At 41.9% G+C, this 17,083-nt stretch overlaps 1 protein-coding gene across 1 annotated transcript in view; it reads left to right on the plus strand.

The window, feature by feature from the left end:
* ELAVL1 (ELAV like RNA binding protein 1) overlaps positions 1-17,083 on the plus strand; it is a 140,547-nt gene that overhangs the window by 103,872 nt on the left and 19,592 nt on the right. Inside the window, exon 5 of the mRNA XM_089694312.1 lies at positions 2,947-3,172. Within this exon, the coding sequence (XP_089550438.1) occupies positions 2,947-3,172 (226 nt within the window). The remainder of the gene's footprint in view (positions 1-2,946; positions 3,173-17,083) is intronic.

Here is a 17,083-nt window from a genome sequence, read left to right on the forward strand (position 1 = left end):
CCAGGTTCAGCAGCAGGAGGTCAGATAATCAGGAACAGGCAGAAGAATAGTCAAGACGAGCCAGGGGTCAGGGCGCGAGACGGTCAACAGCAATCAGGATCAGGCTAGGTCGGCAACAAGGCAATCTCAGGAACAGAATGAGCAGGAAGAACAGGAACAAGACCATATGGCAATGTGAGCATTGCAAGAGCCGGTTTAAATAGCCCGCCCGGCGCCGAAAGGCGCGCCTGGGTCCTAGTGCCTGCCCGACGCCGTCATTGGTGACAGGTGCGCCTGGGTCCTAGTGCCTGCCCGGAGCCGTCATTGGTGACAGGCGTGCCTGGGTCCTAGTGCCTGCCCGGCGCCGTCATTGGTGACAGGTGCACCTGGGTCCTAGTGCCCACCTGCCTGTATGTCTTGTCGGTATCCTACGCATGTGCAGATTCGTGCGCCCCGGCGATCTTCTCGTTCCCTGACAGAATGCCTTTAACTTTAGCAGATTCAGACGATCCCTTTGTTGATATCTGCTCAAAATGGCTCACAACTGTCTTCCAGTTTTGCAGAAAAGCACGCAAGGCCTCAATTTTGCTGCGTAACCAGCACACTGTGTGTACATCTTTCATTTCCAAGATTTCCTCACTTAAAGTGTATGCGAGATCTTTAAGTTGCATAAGGCGTTTTGCTTAGCAATGATAATATTTGAAAACACGCCGCACCACCTCATCGAATGTTTGTAGGTATGGCATTTCCTTGCAAACATCCAAGATCGCAAGCTGCAAGCGATGAGCCACACAATGTATGCTGATCATCTGTGGGCAGACTTCTTTCATCTGGACTGCTAAACCTGACTTGTGGCCAAGCATGCTTGCAGCTCCATCCGTTCCCAAGCCTGCAACCCATGAAGAGCCTCTGTAATTAAGATGCAAATTATCCATAAAGGCAGTCAATCCTTTGAAATAACCTTTGGATGTAGCATTTTCTAGTGCAAATGTACCCAAAAAATCTTCTTTGACGTCTCCTTCTAAAACATAATGGGCATAAATGTTTGCATGTTCAGTGTAGGTTCGATCTGTGGATCAGTCAATCATGATGCCAACAAAAGGTGACTTTTTAATATTTGCCACAAGACTTTCTCTGATTATTCTTGCAGTGAAATTAATGAATTGTTTACATTGAACATTACTTCCATATTTCTGCAGAACTGGCACATCTAGTTTGGCACTCAATGTTACTAAATCAGGGAAATCTAGAAATGGCTTTTCACATTTAGCTACGTAAAAAGCAATGTTGAACGTGTGTGTCATGTGCTGAAACATTGCTGCGTCCATTTTTCTGATACATATAGCTGAAGGTCTTTCTTCAGGGTTGTCTCTAGCCTTTGCCTTATCAATATTCTCTTTGTGTTTATTACATGTGTCATGCCATACAAACGTTTCCCTTTTAAATGGAGCTTTTACACTATTTGCCCATTTTTCATCTGAAATTTGGGGGAACCGACTGCAAACTTTACATGTAACTATCATTTTCCTTGGAGTAAGCAAGCCATGAAAAGTGATCTAGCGAATTTGTACTAAAACAGCATTTTTTCACAGTCCTTCCAGCATCACCATTTGTCTTTAGTTATTATGGCAGTGGAAGTTTGTGGCAAACTACAACTAGCAACTGAATTAGCTATTGATTCATTCTCTATTTCGATAGGGTTTGAGTGGGACTCCACAATAGTAGGATAATCTTTTGCTGCAAAAAAAAAATAATTTGCTCTGTTTCATGTTGCAGTGTAAACAAGGAGACCAAAAAAAAAAAATTAGGAAAAACTCACAGGCATGAGATATAGGTTGAATACTGGAAATTAGGACCACTTTTATGTATTACGTATGGGCTGCCACAGATGACTCAGGCTGAGGAAGATCCTCCATGACGTGATCATGCTATTACCACTGTCGAGGCTGGTCTTGGCTGCCTATAGGCCTTTCTGCTGGCTGAGCTTATTAAATGCTGGTCTGCTGGCTGGCTTGATTGATGGACTGATTAAAGTTTGGTCTGCTGGCTGGTCTGATTGATGGCCTGCTTAAAAGGCTGCTCTGCTTGAAGGCAGATTAACAGCAGGTCATCTGAGTGGCAGTTCAGCTCAAACACGGCAGTTCAGCTCAAACACGGCAGTGCAGATTAAAGGCTCCTCTGGTGGATCGGTGTGTCTGCTGGCTGGGCTGCCTTTCAAGGCGGTGTGGAGCAGGCCTGGTGTCCCCCAAGGCGGTGTGGAGCGGGCCTGGTGTCCCCCAAGGCGGTGTGGAGCGGGCCTGGTGTCCCCCAAGGCGGTGTGGAGCGGGCCTGGTGTCCCCCAAGGCGGTGTGGAGCGGGCCTGGTGTCCCCCAAGGCGGTGTGGAGCGGGCCTGGTGTCCCCCAAGGCGGTGTGGAGCGGGCCTGGTGTCCCCCAAGGCGGTGTGGAGCGGGCCTGGTGTCCCCCAAGGCGGTGGAGAGCGGCGTCTCCTCTCGGCATAGGCGAGCGGACCTATCCTGCTCGTGTCCCCTCAGCGGCGCTCGCACTGTAATGGCGATACCGCGGAAACCGGAAGTTAACCGGAACTCTGCTTCACAATGAGGCTTGGAGCGCATGCGCAGTCGCTCCATGCCTCTTCATTTGTGCTCGCAGCCATTTGCCACAGAGGAATTTCTCCACGCATTGGGCGAGCGGCTTTTTCAAGCCCTGGTATAGGCTACAATATAACAAAACTGACTGGTGCACGTTTAGGAGAAATTAATTTCACTCACAGGTAAGCTTTATTATGACCTTACCTGTAGGTAAAAATAAACAAGTTTATTACCAGCTTAAGCTTTACAGGGTGTGAGCCAGCATTCACTAAACCTTAAAATATGTACACAGAAATGTTTTCAAGCGTTACATTTCAGAGATTGGTCTTTTTATACTGATCAAAGTCTCATGTAATCTTTAATATTTTTTATCTGAAGGTTTATCTCGTGGAGTTGCATTTATAAGGTTTGACAAACGATCAGAAGCAGAAGAGGCAATTGCAAGCTTCAACGGCCACAAACCACCAGGTGCATCGGAACCCATAACAGTGAAGTTTGCTGCTAATCCAAACCAGAACAAGAACATGGCACTACTCTCCCAGCTCTGTCACTCTCCAGCACGGCGATTTGGAGGACCAGTTCATCATCAAGCTCAGAGATTTAGGTAAACCATATATAGTATATAGCATGCTGAAGATTCAAGGAAATTAAAGGTTCAGTGAATACAAAGTACTTCAATCATGAATGGATGCTGAATAAACCACTAGTTACCGATTTAAAGATAACCACACATTCTTACAATTATTGTTAATGTATTATTAATAATGTTGTTACAATCGCCTTTTTAGATCTATAGGGCCTGCCTGATTGGATACAAATTAAATGTATGTTGAGGTAGGTTTTCATGTTAGTTTTGGTAAATCTAAGGCTGCATTGGGGTTTTTTTTTTCTCCGGACTTTTTGTTGCTTGTTTTATGCATGTTTTTGTACATTGTTTGTAAAGCATTTTTAGCGTTGACGATTTTTTTTCTTTTAGCCAGTAGAGAAAAATATCTGTTTCATCATTTGTTACTACGCTTTTCAGCTTTTTTTTCATCTGTTATTTCTTTCTTTTTGTTAGGGGGTTAGAGGTTAATTTATTTTTATGTATTATAAATTTTATTTGCTTATGTATTTGTTAGGTTTAGGGGTTGGGGTTAGGATTAGAGGTTGGATGGGGTTTCTGACATGAAGACTTTGGCTGTCAGGGAGAAATATAATAGCAGAATGTAGCCATCTGGTTATTCTGAATTTTTGAAGGATTGCCTTTAAGTCCAAATGAACTCTTATCAAACTCCTCTGCATCCAGAGAAAGGAGCAAAGAAAGCGCTTTAGGGAGCTCAGTGTGTTAAAAAGTGGTTAGGCAACAGGTCCTGTAAGGGACTTGTCACCCTGGCATTAAGCCCACCAGGTCAGGGCAGATCAGTTTAGGGAGGAAAGGTGACAATCTATGAGCCAGGGCTGTTGCAAAAATCTTGATGTATGTATTGAGCAAAGAAATAAGTCTGTAATTATTGGTAAAAGCTGGATCCTCTCCAGGGTAAGCAATTGTTACAATAGATTCTTTAGGAACAGAGCCAGAGGAAGCATCCAGGTTGTAGATGGGTACTAGTTGGGAAGGGGGGGGGGGGGATTTATTGTTGGGGAAGAGACTTGATAATGGGTTGGATCTCCTGGATTGTAAATGGATGGGATAAAGGTTTGAGCTGTTCAGGAGATAGTGACAGAAGGTCGGTATCTCTTAATGGCTTCTGTTGGGGGATGTAGATGGGTGAGTAATAGATAGATTTTTATATAGGTTGTAAAATGATTGATTATAAGTTCATGAAGTCATTAGCAATGTTTTGTGCATTACCAAGGACCCACTTGGTAGTCAGGTGGTAGATGGATGAGATTTTCTGTAATAGGTTTCGTAGCTTCTGTCTGTGTTCTGACAGGGAGGAGGACAGTGAGGTTGTAGGATTCTTTATTTTGTTGTTCTTTGAGTCTAATTGTATTTAGTATCTTGTCTGTCTCTTTACATAGGAACTAATTTTTATTAATGTGCCCCTCATATATGCTTTGTATGAGTTCCAGATGTCTTGGTGGCAATGGTGCCCGTCAATGGACATCACTGGGGAGAATTTTTCATTAGTAGTCGTAAGTAGTCGTAAGCCTGCCTCAGGACTAAGAATAGGGTAATATTGTCCTTTCCAGGTGACTAGGTTTTGTATATTATTCCCACTTGTAGCTGACATTGAGTGAGTAGGGTCTTAGTAAGTGGTGCAAGCCTTCTCCTCCTGTTTAGGATCATTATTTGGGTTAAGTCCGCATAGCGTGAGATACCTATGAGATACCGTTTCAGGCAAGGTTGAGTTGTTTTTGGCAGCTGCTATAATTCTTTCTTTCATGCGGAAAAAATAGATGCGTGCTAGGATATCCCAAGGGGTCAAGTCAGGCATATATTTTGGTTTAGGAGTTCTGTGGACTCTGTCCACAGGTCCACATGGTATGAAAGGTTTTACCAATTTTTGGTTAAAAGGAGTGAGGTCCAAGCAGGAAACAGATTTATGAATGCCCCTGATTTTTATGTTTCGCCAGGAGCAAGGCTCAATAGCCACTATTTTGAGCTTTCAGTGTTGAATATCGATCTCAAGCTCTTCAACAAGGTAGTTAGTTGTGTGCTGAATATAGTTTCCCCATTTTGGCTTCAACGTATTGTATCCTCCGATCATGTCCCTGTAAAGTAAGAGAGGGAGGAAAATACAGCTGAGAATTCAGAATGGAGTCTGTCTTAGGGAGACCAGCATGTTTTTTTGTTAGCTCAGATATGGGTTGGTCACCAGCAGGGAAATCTGTGATTAAAGATTGCAGTTGTGAATAGATTAATAGATTTACAGAGTTTATAGGATTAGGCAGGGGGTGAATCCTCCCTTCTGGCTCTAGGACTGTCAGTCTGCTGGGGAGTAGAGAAGCAGGGATCCACCATTATGGCTGCATTGAGTTTGCGTCCACTGAGAAGAACTTTGTAAGGCTCTGTGACTGTTTATCTGGCTTGTGGCACTAGGAGTAATGAAGCAGAGATGCGGCCTCGAAGGGGGTAATAAGTTGCTGAGGTTCCACTGTAAGGCTCAAGTGTGGGTGGAGCTCGAGACTAGGTAGCCATCTTCCACACCAGCCAGTTTATGGTTGGGGGGTTAGACTCTGGCCAATGGGAGTAGAAAATGCCCAAGCATCAGTGGACATAAATAATGCCACATCATCGGTTTTATTTAGAGGAATAAGGCCCCATGGTTGGTGTCAGTGGGAAGAATAGTGCCATCAGTGCTGTCAGTGGGAAGAATGGTGTCCCATAAGTGGTGTCAGTTGTCGGGCCACAGTTTGGAGACCACTGTGACAGACCAACACAAAGTGGCACATACTTAAGTGGAAGGAAAATGGTAAATGGTTTCCAACCTTTTTTTTTTTTTTACAAATATGTGAAAAGTGTGGCGTGCATTTGTATTAAGCCCCCTTTGCTTTTATGCTTCTAACTAAAATCTAGTGGAGCCCATTGCCTTCAGAAGTCACCTAATTAGTAAATAGAGTCCACCTGTGTGTAATTTAATCTCAGTATAAATACAGCTGTTCACTGAAGACTTTTGTTAGAGAACATTAGTGAACAAACAGCATCATGAAGGCCAAGGAACACACCAGACAGATCAGGGATAAAGTTGTGGGGATGTTTAATGCAGGGTTAGGTAAAAAAAGAAAACCAAAGCTTTGAACATCTCACAGAGCACTGTTCAGTCCATCATCCAAAAATGGAAAGAGTATGGCACAACTGCAAACCTACCAAGACATGGCTGTCAACCTAAACTGATAGGCCGGGCAAGGATAAGCAGCCAAGAGGCCCATGGTAACTCTGGTGGAGCTGCAGAGATCCACAGCTCAGGTGGAAGAATCTGTCCACAGGACAACTATTAGAAAGCCAAAGGAAGTCCCGTTTGCAGTTTGCGAGAAGCCATGTGGAGGACACCGCAAACATGGGGAAGAAGGTTTTCTAGTCAGATGAGACCAAAATTGAACTTTTTGGCCTAAAAGCAAAACACTATGTGTGGCAGAAAACGAACATTGCACATCACCCTGAACACACCATCCCCACCGTGAAACATGGTAGTGGCAACATCATATTGTGGGGATGCATTTCTTCAGCAGGGACAGAGAAGCTGGTCAGAGTTGATATGAAGATGGATGGAGCCAAATACAAGGCAATCTTAGAAGAAAACCTGTAATGCTACTTTCACACTGAGGAGTTTTTCTAGTGTTTTTGCATAAAAAAAAAAAAAGAAAAGCGACTGAAAAGGTCAAAAAAACTGCTTCCTTATGTATGTGAATGTATATCTATGAATGTTTTCACACTGAGGTGTTGCGATGCGGTGTAAAAACTTGCAGCTTCTTTGGGGCATGTTTGGGGAGTAAGGAAAAAAAAAACTCCTCTTCCCATTGAAATCAAAGGAAAACGCCTCAAAAACTCCTCTGAGAAGAGTTTTTGGGGCAGTTTTAAGTCACGTATCCTTTAAAAAATACGGTAAAAACGCCCATGAGTTTTTGAGGCGAGTCAGTGTGAAAGTAGCCTTAGAGTCTGCAAAAAACCTGAGACTGGGACAGAGGTTCACCTTCCAGCAGGACAACAACCCTAAACTTACAGCCAGAGCTACAAAGGTATGCTTTAGATCAAAGCATATTCATGTGTTAGAATTAGTGGTGTACCGAAATGAAAATTATGGTGCTGAAACCGAAACCAAAAATTCAAAATGCTCTTGGCCGAAAATCGAAATGTGCAGTTTTTAAAAATTAATATTTTTTGGAAAAAAAATACACTTTGATTAAAAAAAAAACCCCAATATATTCCCCAATTCTTTTGTAAAATATGAAAGAGTATGTTACGATGAGTAAATAGATACCCAACATATCACGCTTTAAAATTGCACACACTCGTGGAATGACGTGAAACTTTGATACTTAATCTCCATGGGTGATGCGTTAAAAATTTCTACAGGTCAGGTTAGCAGTGTAATGTTACAGAGGAGGTCTAGTGCGAGAATTATTGCTCTTGCTCCGACATTTGTGGCGATACCTCACGTGTGTGGTTTGAACACCATTCATATATGTGGGCATGGCCTACGTATGTGTTCACCACTACGTGCAAGGATTGGGGCACTTTAAACTTTTTTTTTATTATTTATTTAATGTTTTTTTTTGGGTGTGTTTTTGTCTCTTTTTTAAAAAAAATTTTAATCGCTTTTATTCTTATCGCAAGAAATACATGCATCCCTTGTGATATAAATAATTAGTGACAGGTCCTCTTTATGGAGAGATATGGGGTCAAGAAGACCCCACATCTCTCCTCTGTAATGTAAAGCATTGGATCAAAAATAGAAAAAATTTGGCCGGAACCGGAAGTGACATCGCTCCAGTCCTCCAAGGGCATCTTTATGCCCAGCGTCGGGATCGTTCCATGGTTTCTCAGGTAAAGCTGAGAACTACTGAGCGGTGGCCGGTGGCAGCAGCGGGCACACAGCGGCGTCGAGGGGTGGGCTTTTTTCGGCACCTGTATCTGTGCTTTTTTTTTTTTTTTTCTTCATTGCGGCCGATGCCCGAAAGGGGTGTTTGCGGCTGAAAAGTTTTGGCCACCGACATCTCGGTGCATCCCTAATTAGAATGGTCCAGTCAAAGTCCCGACCTAAATCCAATTGAGAATCTTTGGCAAGACTTGAATATTGCTATTCACAGATGCTCTCCTTCCAATATGACAGAGCTTGAGCTATTTTGCAAAGAATGGGCAAAAATCTCCCAAAAAGACTTGCAGCTTTATTTGCAGTGTCTGGTGGTGCTACAAAGTATTGACTCAGAGGGCTGACTACACATACATGCCACACTTTTCAGATATTTATTATAATTTTCCTTCCTCTTCACAATTATGTTCCACTTTGTTTTGGTCTATCACATAAAATCCCAATAAAACACATTTTTTTGGTTGTAACATGACAAAATGTGGAAAATTTCAAGGAGTATGAATACTTTCAAGGCAATGTACCTCTGAATGTGCAGGATGTAAGCACACACTCTTAAGTGCACATACAGTAAAGATAAAGATGCCTAATTTTAAGAGCAAGTTTCCACGGCTGATGGATGCTCTTCCTGATTTAAACTGGGAAGACTCTTTGGTGACAAAGAGAAGGCAAATCTATTAAATGTGTAATATATAATAAATATATGTGTACAAAGGAAAATGGGGGATTTCAAGTCCATAAAGGGATTAGTATTTGCATAACCCCAAAGGCGGCCCGGCGGCTCAAAATTTATATGTCTTGAAACAGTTGGAAAATAAAGGTGAATTATAGTACCTGGACCACATGGCATACACCCCTGTGTAGTGTCGAGCTCTGTTATTTTAATGCCATTGTTTTTAATTTTTATGGACATTTAAATGGGTAGCTTGGTACCATTTAGATTGGCACAAAGTCAATGTGGTGTATGTTTAAAAAAGGATCCAAGACATTACCTAGTAACTACCAACTGGTTAGTTTAACTTCTATAGTTTTGAAAGTACTTGAGAGTTTGGTAAGACCACACAGAAGCGTTTTTGCTATTATAAGCAATAGAAAGCATAGTTTCATGAATGACTGGTGTTTTTGTGTGTGTTTTTTTTTTTTTTTTTTTTTTTTTTTTTTTTATTATAAACTAAGCAAAAACTTAGATAATGGAATTTCTGTGGATATAGTAAGCTTGTACTTTGCGAAAGCATTTGACAGTTCTCCACACACATCTGATGTGTATGTTAGTCTATAAGTTTAGAAAATTCAGCTTGTAAATGGATAAAAACTAAAAGACCGTATTCAGAGTAGTGAATAATGATTCACACCCTGGTCTAAGGTCCAGTGTTGGGGCCTTTCCATTTTAACGTATTTATAAATAATAGACTTTAGGATCAAAGTACATTTCATGTACATGGCAGATGACACCAAGCCACTGATTAGCATACTTGCAGGATGTCTACAACTTTCAACCAGACCTTAAAGACCAAGTTCACCTTTGGGGTTCCGTTGTAACATGCTTCAAAATGTGAACTTAAAAAAAATATTTTAGGCCTGAAGATTACACAAAACCTCCAAGCACTGTATATTTTCTGAAAGCAGACACGCTAGAGAATAAAATAGAGGTAGTTCCAATTTTTCGTCTCACTGCAAAGATCTAGGAAATTAAAAATGTCAGTAAAAACGCACTAAATAAATCTTAGGGCAATCAAAGATAATAATAAATAGATTACCCAAATTTTTGGTGAAATATAAGACGAGGTTGCACCAAGTAAATAGATACCCAACATGGCAGACCTTTAAATTTGTGTGCACCCGTGAAATGGCAACAAATTTCAGTACCCTATATTTTCTATGGGCAATGCTTCAAAGTCCCCTTATAGGTCATTGGTATAGTGTTACTGAGGAGCTCTTGTGCTAGAATTCTTGCACTTGTTGTTTTCACAGGTAGGCACCCACGGAACATGCATTTACGTTCTTATGTACGTATAAGTGCAAAAGAAAGAAAACATATTTTTTGCTCTTTTTTTTTTTTTTATCACTTAGTGGCAAAAAGTCCCCTATGTGATGATTTTTTTTTTTTGTGACAGGTTCTCTTTAATGAGACATGCAAGGTCTAAAAGAAACTGCATGTCTCCTCTGGGCTCCATTCAATGTATTGCAGTGCAGATTGCATTGCAATCCATTGCTTCTCAGTTGTGCTAGCCGGGGAAAGTGACAGGTAATCCGAGAGTGACGTATATGTCGTTTTCCAGGTCACAGGAAGAAGGGGGGGAAAGGTGATGTGTGTTCCGCTCTCCTCCCTCTTCTCCACCTATGGGGGCGCCGGTACCAGGGATTTGTGTAAGCAGTCGGTCAGCAGTGCAGCCATCCAACTGCTTCCATCCGACAGGCAGGAGTCTACCTGTCAGTTTTAGACACAATCCGCCACCAGATTGTGTGTAAAACCCCCCTCTTTCAGGTCCGCACGACGTATGGACCTGGCAGAGAAAGGGTTAATGTATTGTTTTGGGTAGCTATGTGGCAGTGACGTGTATTGTTGATAAATGGTAAAGTTATACATTCGAGGACTAAAAACATGCATGCATTATACATTCTGGGAGGAGTACAACTAGAAGAGTCCAGCTGCGATTTCTAAAGTATGCAAAATAAGTAAGAGTTAGACATAAATTTGCCTCCTGTACAAAGCATTAGTAAGAGCTCAGTTATAAAGTGAAGCGCTACCACAACACTACACTACTCCCTCACAGGCTTATCCCAAAAATAAACAGATGAAATAAACCAATAAATGATGTACAATAAATACGTAGAATAGAATGCACATAAAACTGTTTGAATCATCAAACATGTATGACAACCAGAAGGAAATAATCCATAAACTGCTGAATTTCCCCCTCACCTCCTTGAAGCGACCCAAAGGGCCAAAACACCTGTTAGAAAACAAGAATGACCATCCACGGCCTGGTCTACCCTTCTCGGATAGTGTTTGTCTGCAACAGTGGTATCCCCTTCACAGGTTTGTAAATGAAGCAGCAGCATCCCCCTCAGGGATGATATGGCATAAAACAGCCAGCTCACATCAAAAGGCCAGGATAGAAAAGAAAGCTATCTCCCATAGTGTAAAACTGTTTAATGTTAATTAAAACATGTATAGCCAAATGCCAACTCACTTTTTCAAAGCATAAAACAAGCTGAAAAAACCTCATGCTATAGGTGTACTTGCATGGGCAAATTGTTGGTTCTGTGCACATCCAAGAAAAAGTTTGTCCCTTTTGGAGATTTTTGTTTGGAAAGTCTGAACCAGATGTCAAAAATTGTGTACACACTATACGAAAATTGAACAATTGTTCCTTGTACAGAATTCCCCCCCCCCTCCCCATTTTCTCATAGTGTGTTACCTCACCTAAGAAGAATGAAAAATGTCAGCTAAGAGAAAATTAGATAAACTAGGCAACACAGTGGCTAATTGGTTACCACTTCTGCCTGGCAGTACTAGGGTCGTTGGTTCAAATCCCAACCATGGCACCACCTGCCTAGAGTTTGCATGTTCTCACTGTGGTGTAGAGTTACTCACTTTAAGGTCATCACAAAGGACAAGGGAGCGTGCTTTTCATATGGAGGAAAAGGGATTTAACCTCCACATATGGAAAGACTTCTTTACAGTAATAACAGTGAAAATTTGGAATAGGCTCCCTGAAGAACTAGTTCTGGTCAGCTGAGTAGGTTGTTTTAAGATAGGGCTGAATGCATTCCTAAAAGCACAAATTATAACAGGATATTGGCATTCATAGGTAAGAACACTGGAAATTGTTGATTCCAGGGAATATCTGATTGCCTTCTGGGGAATTAGGAAGGAATTTATTTTTTCCTCTACATGAGCAAATTGGGCCATGGTTTTAGGGGTTTTTTTTTTAAGCTTCCTCTGGATCATCTGTGGGTATACGATTCTGTATATGGAGGTTTTTTATTCTGTTTGTCTTTTTTTTTTTCTTTTTTTTTTTTTTTCAGCCTCTGTGTAACCCATTGTACCAGGTATAGAGTATTTTAGAGCTTGTGCTGCCTCCAAGACCTACCTATTCCTTACACTCAGTAATTGAAACATTCTTCTATTAGGACTTGTCATTTATTAATGGTTCTGTTCTTCTGTAAAACATCTGGTCTATACCTTAAAAGAAATACCACCGCACAAGTTTGTTTTCTCCTACCTTTGTGAATTTCATTGATTTAGACAGATGGAACTCGCTTTTTAGGTCTCTATTTTTGGTGAAATATAAAATATGGACACTACCTTTTATATAAATTAACATATGAAACAAGAGGCAGTCCCTTAAAACATGAAAAAGTCTGAAGTGAATGGGTGAGTATTAACATTGGTGATAGCTCTGCTCTGTAATTAGAGTTCCTGGACTCAAAGAATCGGCTGCACCTGTCTCCTTTATAAATTTTGGATCACAGAAAAGCACACAGTTGAACGGTTTTTCACTATGGTAACTTAAGTAATTAATTATTTATTAATTAATTATGGTAATTAAGTAAAATGACCTCACACTGTGACTGCTTTTTTTTTTTTTCTTTTGTTTCCGCTTTCCTCTTGTTACATGTTCCTTAATGGCATCTTGGCTATTATGTTATAAATGTTGAAAAACAAAAAATTAATTCGTCTCAACGTATCGAGCATTTTACAAATGTATTATGATGACTTTGAACACATGTTGTAATGATAGCATCTGTAATGATGTAGACAACTCTTTTGAAGTATATGGGGAAAGTTTTTAATATATATATATATATTATATATAGTTACATTGAGTAAAGAGATACCAAGTGTTGCAAACCATAAAAGCACTTTGTAAAACGGCAAGAAACTATGGTACCCTAAATTTTCTATATGTGAAGGTTCAAAAGCCTTTACAGGTCATCAATTTAGTGTTAACCGAAAATAATAGCCTTGGAGTTATTGCTCTAGCTTTGAAATTTTTGATGATACCTCACATGTGTGAAGCAATCACTGTTTACATTCACATTTTTTAACATGCCCTGATAAGACTAGGAGTAAAGGGGACCACTCCAACACGTGGCAAAGCCTTCATGTCCTGGAGCTGATGGCTCAAATGTATGAGACACTTCACTTTAGTTGAGATTGACTCTTAGAAGCATCTGTTTGTCTCTTGACTGCAATGTTTGTCCATATACAGTGGATATAAAAAGTCTACACACCCCTGATAAAATGTCAGGTTTCTGTGATAAATCATTTCAGACCTTTTTCCACCTTTTAATGTAACATATAAACTGTACAACTCCATTGAACAGCAAACTGAAATCTTTTAGGTGGAGGGAAGTAAAAATAAAAAACTAAAATAATATGGTTGCATAACTGTGCACGCCCTTAAACTAATACTTTGTTGAAGCACTTTTTGATTTTATTTCAGCACTCAGTCTTTTTGGGTATGATTCTATCAGCATGGCACATCTTGACTTGTCAATATTTGCACACTCTTCCTTGGAAAAACACTCCAGATCTGTCAGATTGCGAAGGCATCTCCTGTTCACAGCCCTCTTCACATCACTGCACAGATTTTCGATCGGATTCAGGTCTGGGCTCTGGCTGGGCCATTCCAAATCTTTAATCTTGTTCTGGTCAAGCCATTCCTTTGTTGATTTGGATGTATGTGTTGGCTCATTGTCATGCAGAAAGATGAAGTTCCTCTTCATGTTCCGCTTTCTCGCAGAAGCCTGAAGGTTTTGTGCCAATATTGATTGGTATTTGGAACTGTTCATAATTCTTTCTACCTTGACTAAGGCCCCAGTTCCAGCTGAAGAAAAACAGCCCCAAAGCATGATGCTGCCACCACCATGCTTCACTGTGGGTATGGTGTTCTTTTGCTGATGTGTTTCTTGTTACTGGGTGTGTATTGCCCCGCCCTGTGTATATATCTTGTCTCTGTGTTAAAATAAAGTAGTCTATTTCCTGATTTATTTCAAGAGTGGTGCCCGTGGTCTGTGTTCGACGGGGAAGCGGTAGTCTAACGGAAATACCCAAGTGCATTCGGGGTCCGGTTCTGTTACATTGGTGGCAAGCGGTGGGATTGTGCTTCCTGGCTGTGAACACGTCCAAACCACCACCGGGATTCAAGATCAGGAAAGGAGACGTCGGTCACCCCAGTGGAGATATGGACATGGCATCAGAGTTCCCAGGTCTGCTGCGGATCGTTTTTGCAACATACCCCAGGACTGTGTCTGCGGATAAGTACCTGGAGCTCAGGTAGCGGATTCGGGAGGTGCTTTGGGGAGGAGCCCTCCAGGTTGCTGGTATGTACAAGGGCAAGTGCTATCCAACCCCAGATGAACGGGCCAGGGACCACCGGAAGTTACGATTGCTATTTCTGGGAGAACGACCCCAGGAGCAATGGGTGACTGATTTGGACAGGTTGGTCCAGCAGGAGATAGAGCTGGACAACCGATATCGGGCTCTGCAATGGGGCGCAGAGCAGAAATATCTATGGGTGACAACAGAATGCTCTCTGGAGGAATATGACTTTGGGGGCCCTGGATTGCTGTGGGAGAGCCTTACAGATAATTTTGTGTTTGGCGATGGAGAACCTACACTTGAGGACCTGCGAGAAGACAGAGAGGTGTGTCAGAGCTTGAACCAGATCTGCAATACCTGCTGATGAAATAACAGGCTCTGGAAAGGGCATACAGGCAACTGCTAAAACATGTCAACAGCATGCCCAAGAATCGGCAGTGGAAATTCCAGAGACTGGGGATTTGATAGACTTCTCTGCTGAGGAAAAACAACCTGGCGAGACTCCAGCAGAAGAGCTGGCAACAGGGCCAAACATTACTGAACTCTGCCCAGCACTGGTAACATCTTCTGAGTTCCACAGACAGGAGATGGTGAACCCCTATCCCCAGACATCAGTTCCAGAGACTGGGGATTTGATTGACTTTTCTGCTGAGGAGGAACCAGCAGAAGAGCTGGCATCAGGGCATGGCGTTGTTGACCTCTGCCCACAACAATCAGCACCGCAGAAGCTACAGGAAGAGGATACAGTCAGCACCTCACATGGCAGCTTGAGCTGATGTCCGTGGATGGGACTTCGGTCTCCACTGACACAACCCCAGTCTGACATTGGGACAAGAGGATGTCAGCCTTACTTTGCAAACACTGGGGGATGTCCATCAAGTCAAAGTGGTCGAGACTACAGTCACCACCTGGATACCCCAGGGGTGCTGGGCAGTCGGCCCAGATCCCCAACAGCATGATGGAGTTGGCCCAGCCACCCTGTCTTCTCTCCAGTGGCTGAGAGGACTTCAGGGAGAAGGACCAGTCCGTACTTGTCTATTGCCTGATTTATTTCAAGAGTGGTGTCCGTGGTCTGTGTTCAACGGGGAAGCATTAGTATAATGGGAATACCCAAGTGTAGTCGGGGTCCGGTTCCGTTACATACCCCTTTAAGCAATTTGAAAGGATGGGAACGCCACACTAGTTCATACAGTACATATAAGATTTTATTCTGTGACAAGAGCCAATATGTTTTTGGTGGCTCAACAATCCCTCTACATCAGGACTTGTAGAAGGATAAACATAGGGTGAGGAATACTGTCCTGGACTGCAAGTTAGAACCTATGTAGGTGTGTACAGATCATGTAGGCACTTGGAAAAAGATTTAGGATTTCTGGTTATGATTTGGAACTCCATTCAAATCTTCTTTTTCATGCTGTCTTTTTGTATTTTCTGATTTTTCTCTTGAGTTACAGAATCTCGAATTTAGACAGTACACACAAATTGTCCTTGTTCTTACAAGTTCAATTTACTAGTACAGTGTTTTGGATAGGACGGGGATTTTTTCCCCATAACTTGATGCATCAATTTTTTCTTCTTTTGAGTCTGATCCATTGGTACTACCCCAAGTATGTGGATCTTTGTGGGTCAGTCTTTTTATTTTGACTTTGACTGAGAGTGCAAAGTCCTGATCTCCGAAAAAAGTTGAGTATTCCTCTTGTAATATTAACAACATAGAAGGACTGATTACTCTGATATTAATAGAGGTAAAAACAAATGGCAGCTGCCTCAACCTAAAACTGGCCTTTGCAGCAAAGAGCACATAGAAGGGCGATGCTTGTCAAATAAAGAAAGATTCCCAGCTCAATTTACCATTCATCCTGCAACAAACTGAATTGTTCTGTCTTAACAGATTGTTAGACCGGACAATTTGGCTTGTTGCAGTCTGGCTGGCAAGTGGAGCTGAAAATCTTTCTTTGTTATTAATAGAGGTACCATCAGGAAAATTGTTAAAGATTTGTATATACAAACACTGGATATTTCAGGTTTCCAAGATCTTAAAAGTGAAATACACCTATCAGCTATAACATTATGACCACTTGACAGGCAAAGTGACTTTGATTGTCTTGTCGCTTTGACATCTGAAAATGAGTGGGATTCATTAGCCAGCAGGTGAAAATGTTGTCCCTGAAGTTGATGTATTGAAAGTAGAAAGAATGGGCAAGCTTAAAGATTTGTATGGCAAAATGTAATGACTAGACAACTGGGTCAGAGAAGCTCCAAAATTGCAGCTTGTCGAATGTTCCCTGTCTGTAGTGGTGTGAACCTCTCAAAGTGGTCCAAGGAGGGAAAACTAGTGATATGGCATGGGAACCCAAGGCTCATTTATGCTCGTGGGGAGTGAAGGCTGACACGTTTAGTCCAATGCAATAGAAGAGCTACTGAAAAAGATAGTGCTGGTTCTGATAGGTGTCAAAACACAGTGCAGTTACTTGTGTGCGAGCTGCATAGTCACAGACCAGTCAGGCTGCCCATGTTGATCCTTGTCCATAGCCCAAAGTGCCTACAGTGGGCATGTGAGCATCAGAAGTGGACCACAGAGCAATGGACAAAGGTGACCTGGTCTGATAAATCACTTTTTGTTTTTTTTACATCATGTGGATGGCTGGGTGCATGTGCGTCACCTGCCTGG

The sequence above is a fragment of the Staurois parvus genome, unplaced genomic scaffold (assembly GCF_062004578.1).
Source record: "Staurois parvus isolate SC_StPar_1 unplaced genomic scaffold, SC_StPar_1.0 ptg000659l, whole genome shotgun sequence".
NCBI lineage: Eukaryota > Metazoa > Chordata > Amphibia > Anura > Ranidae > Staurois > Staurois parvus.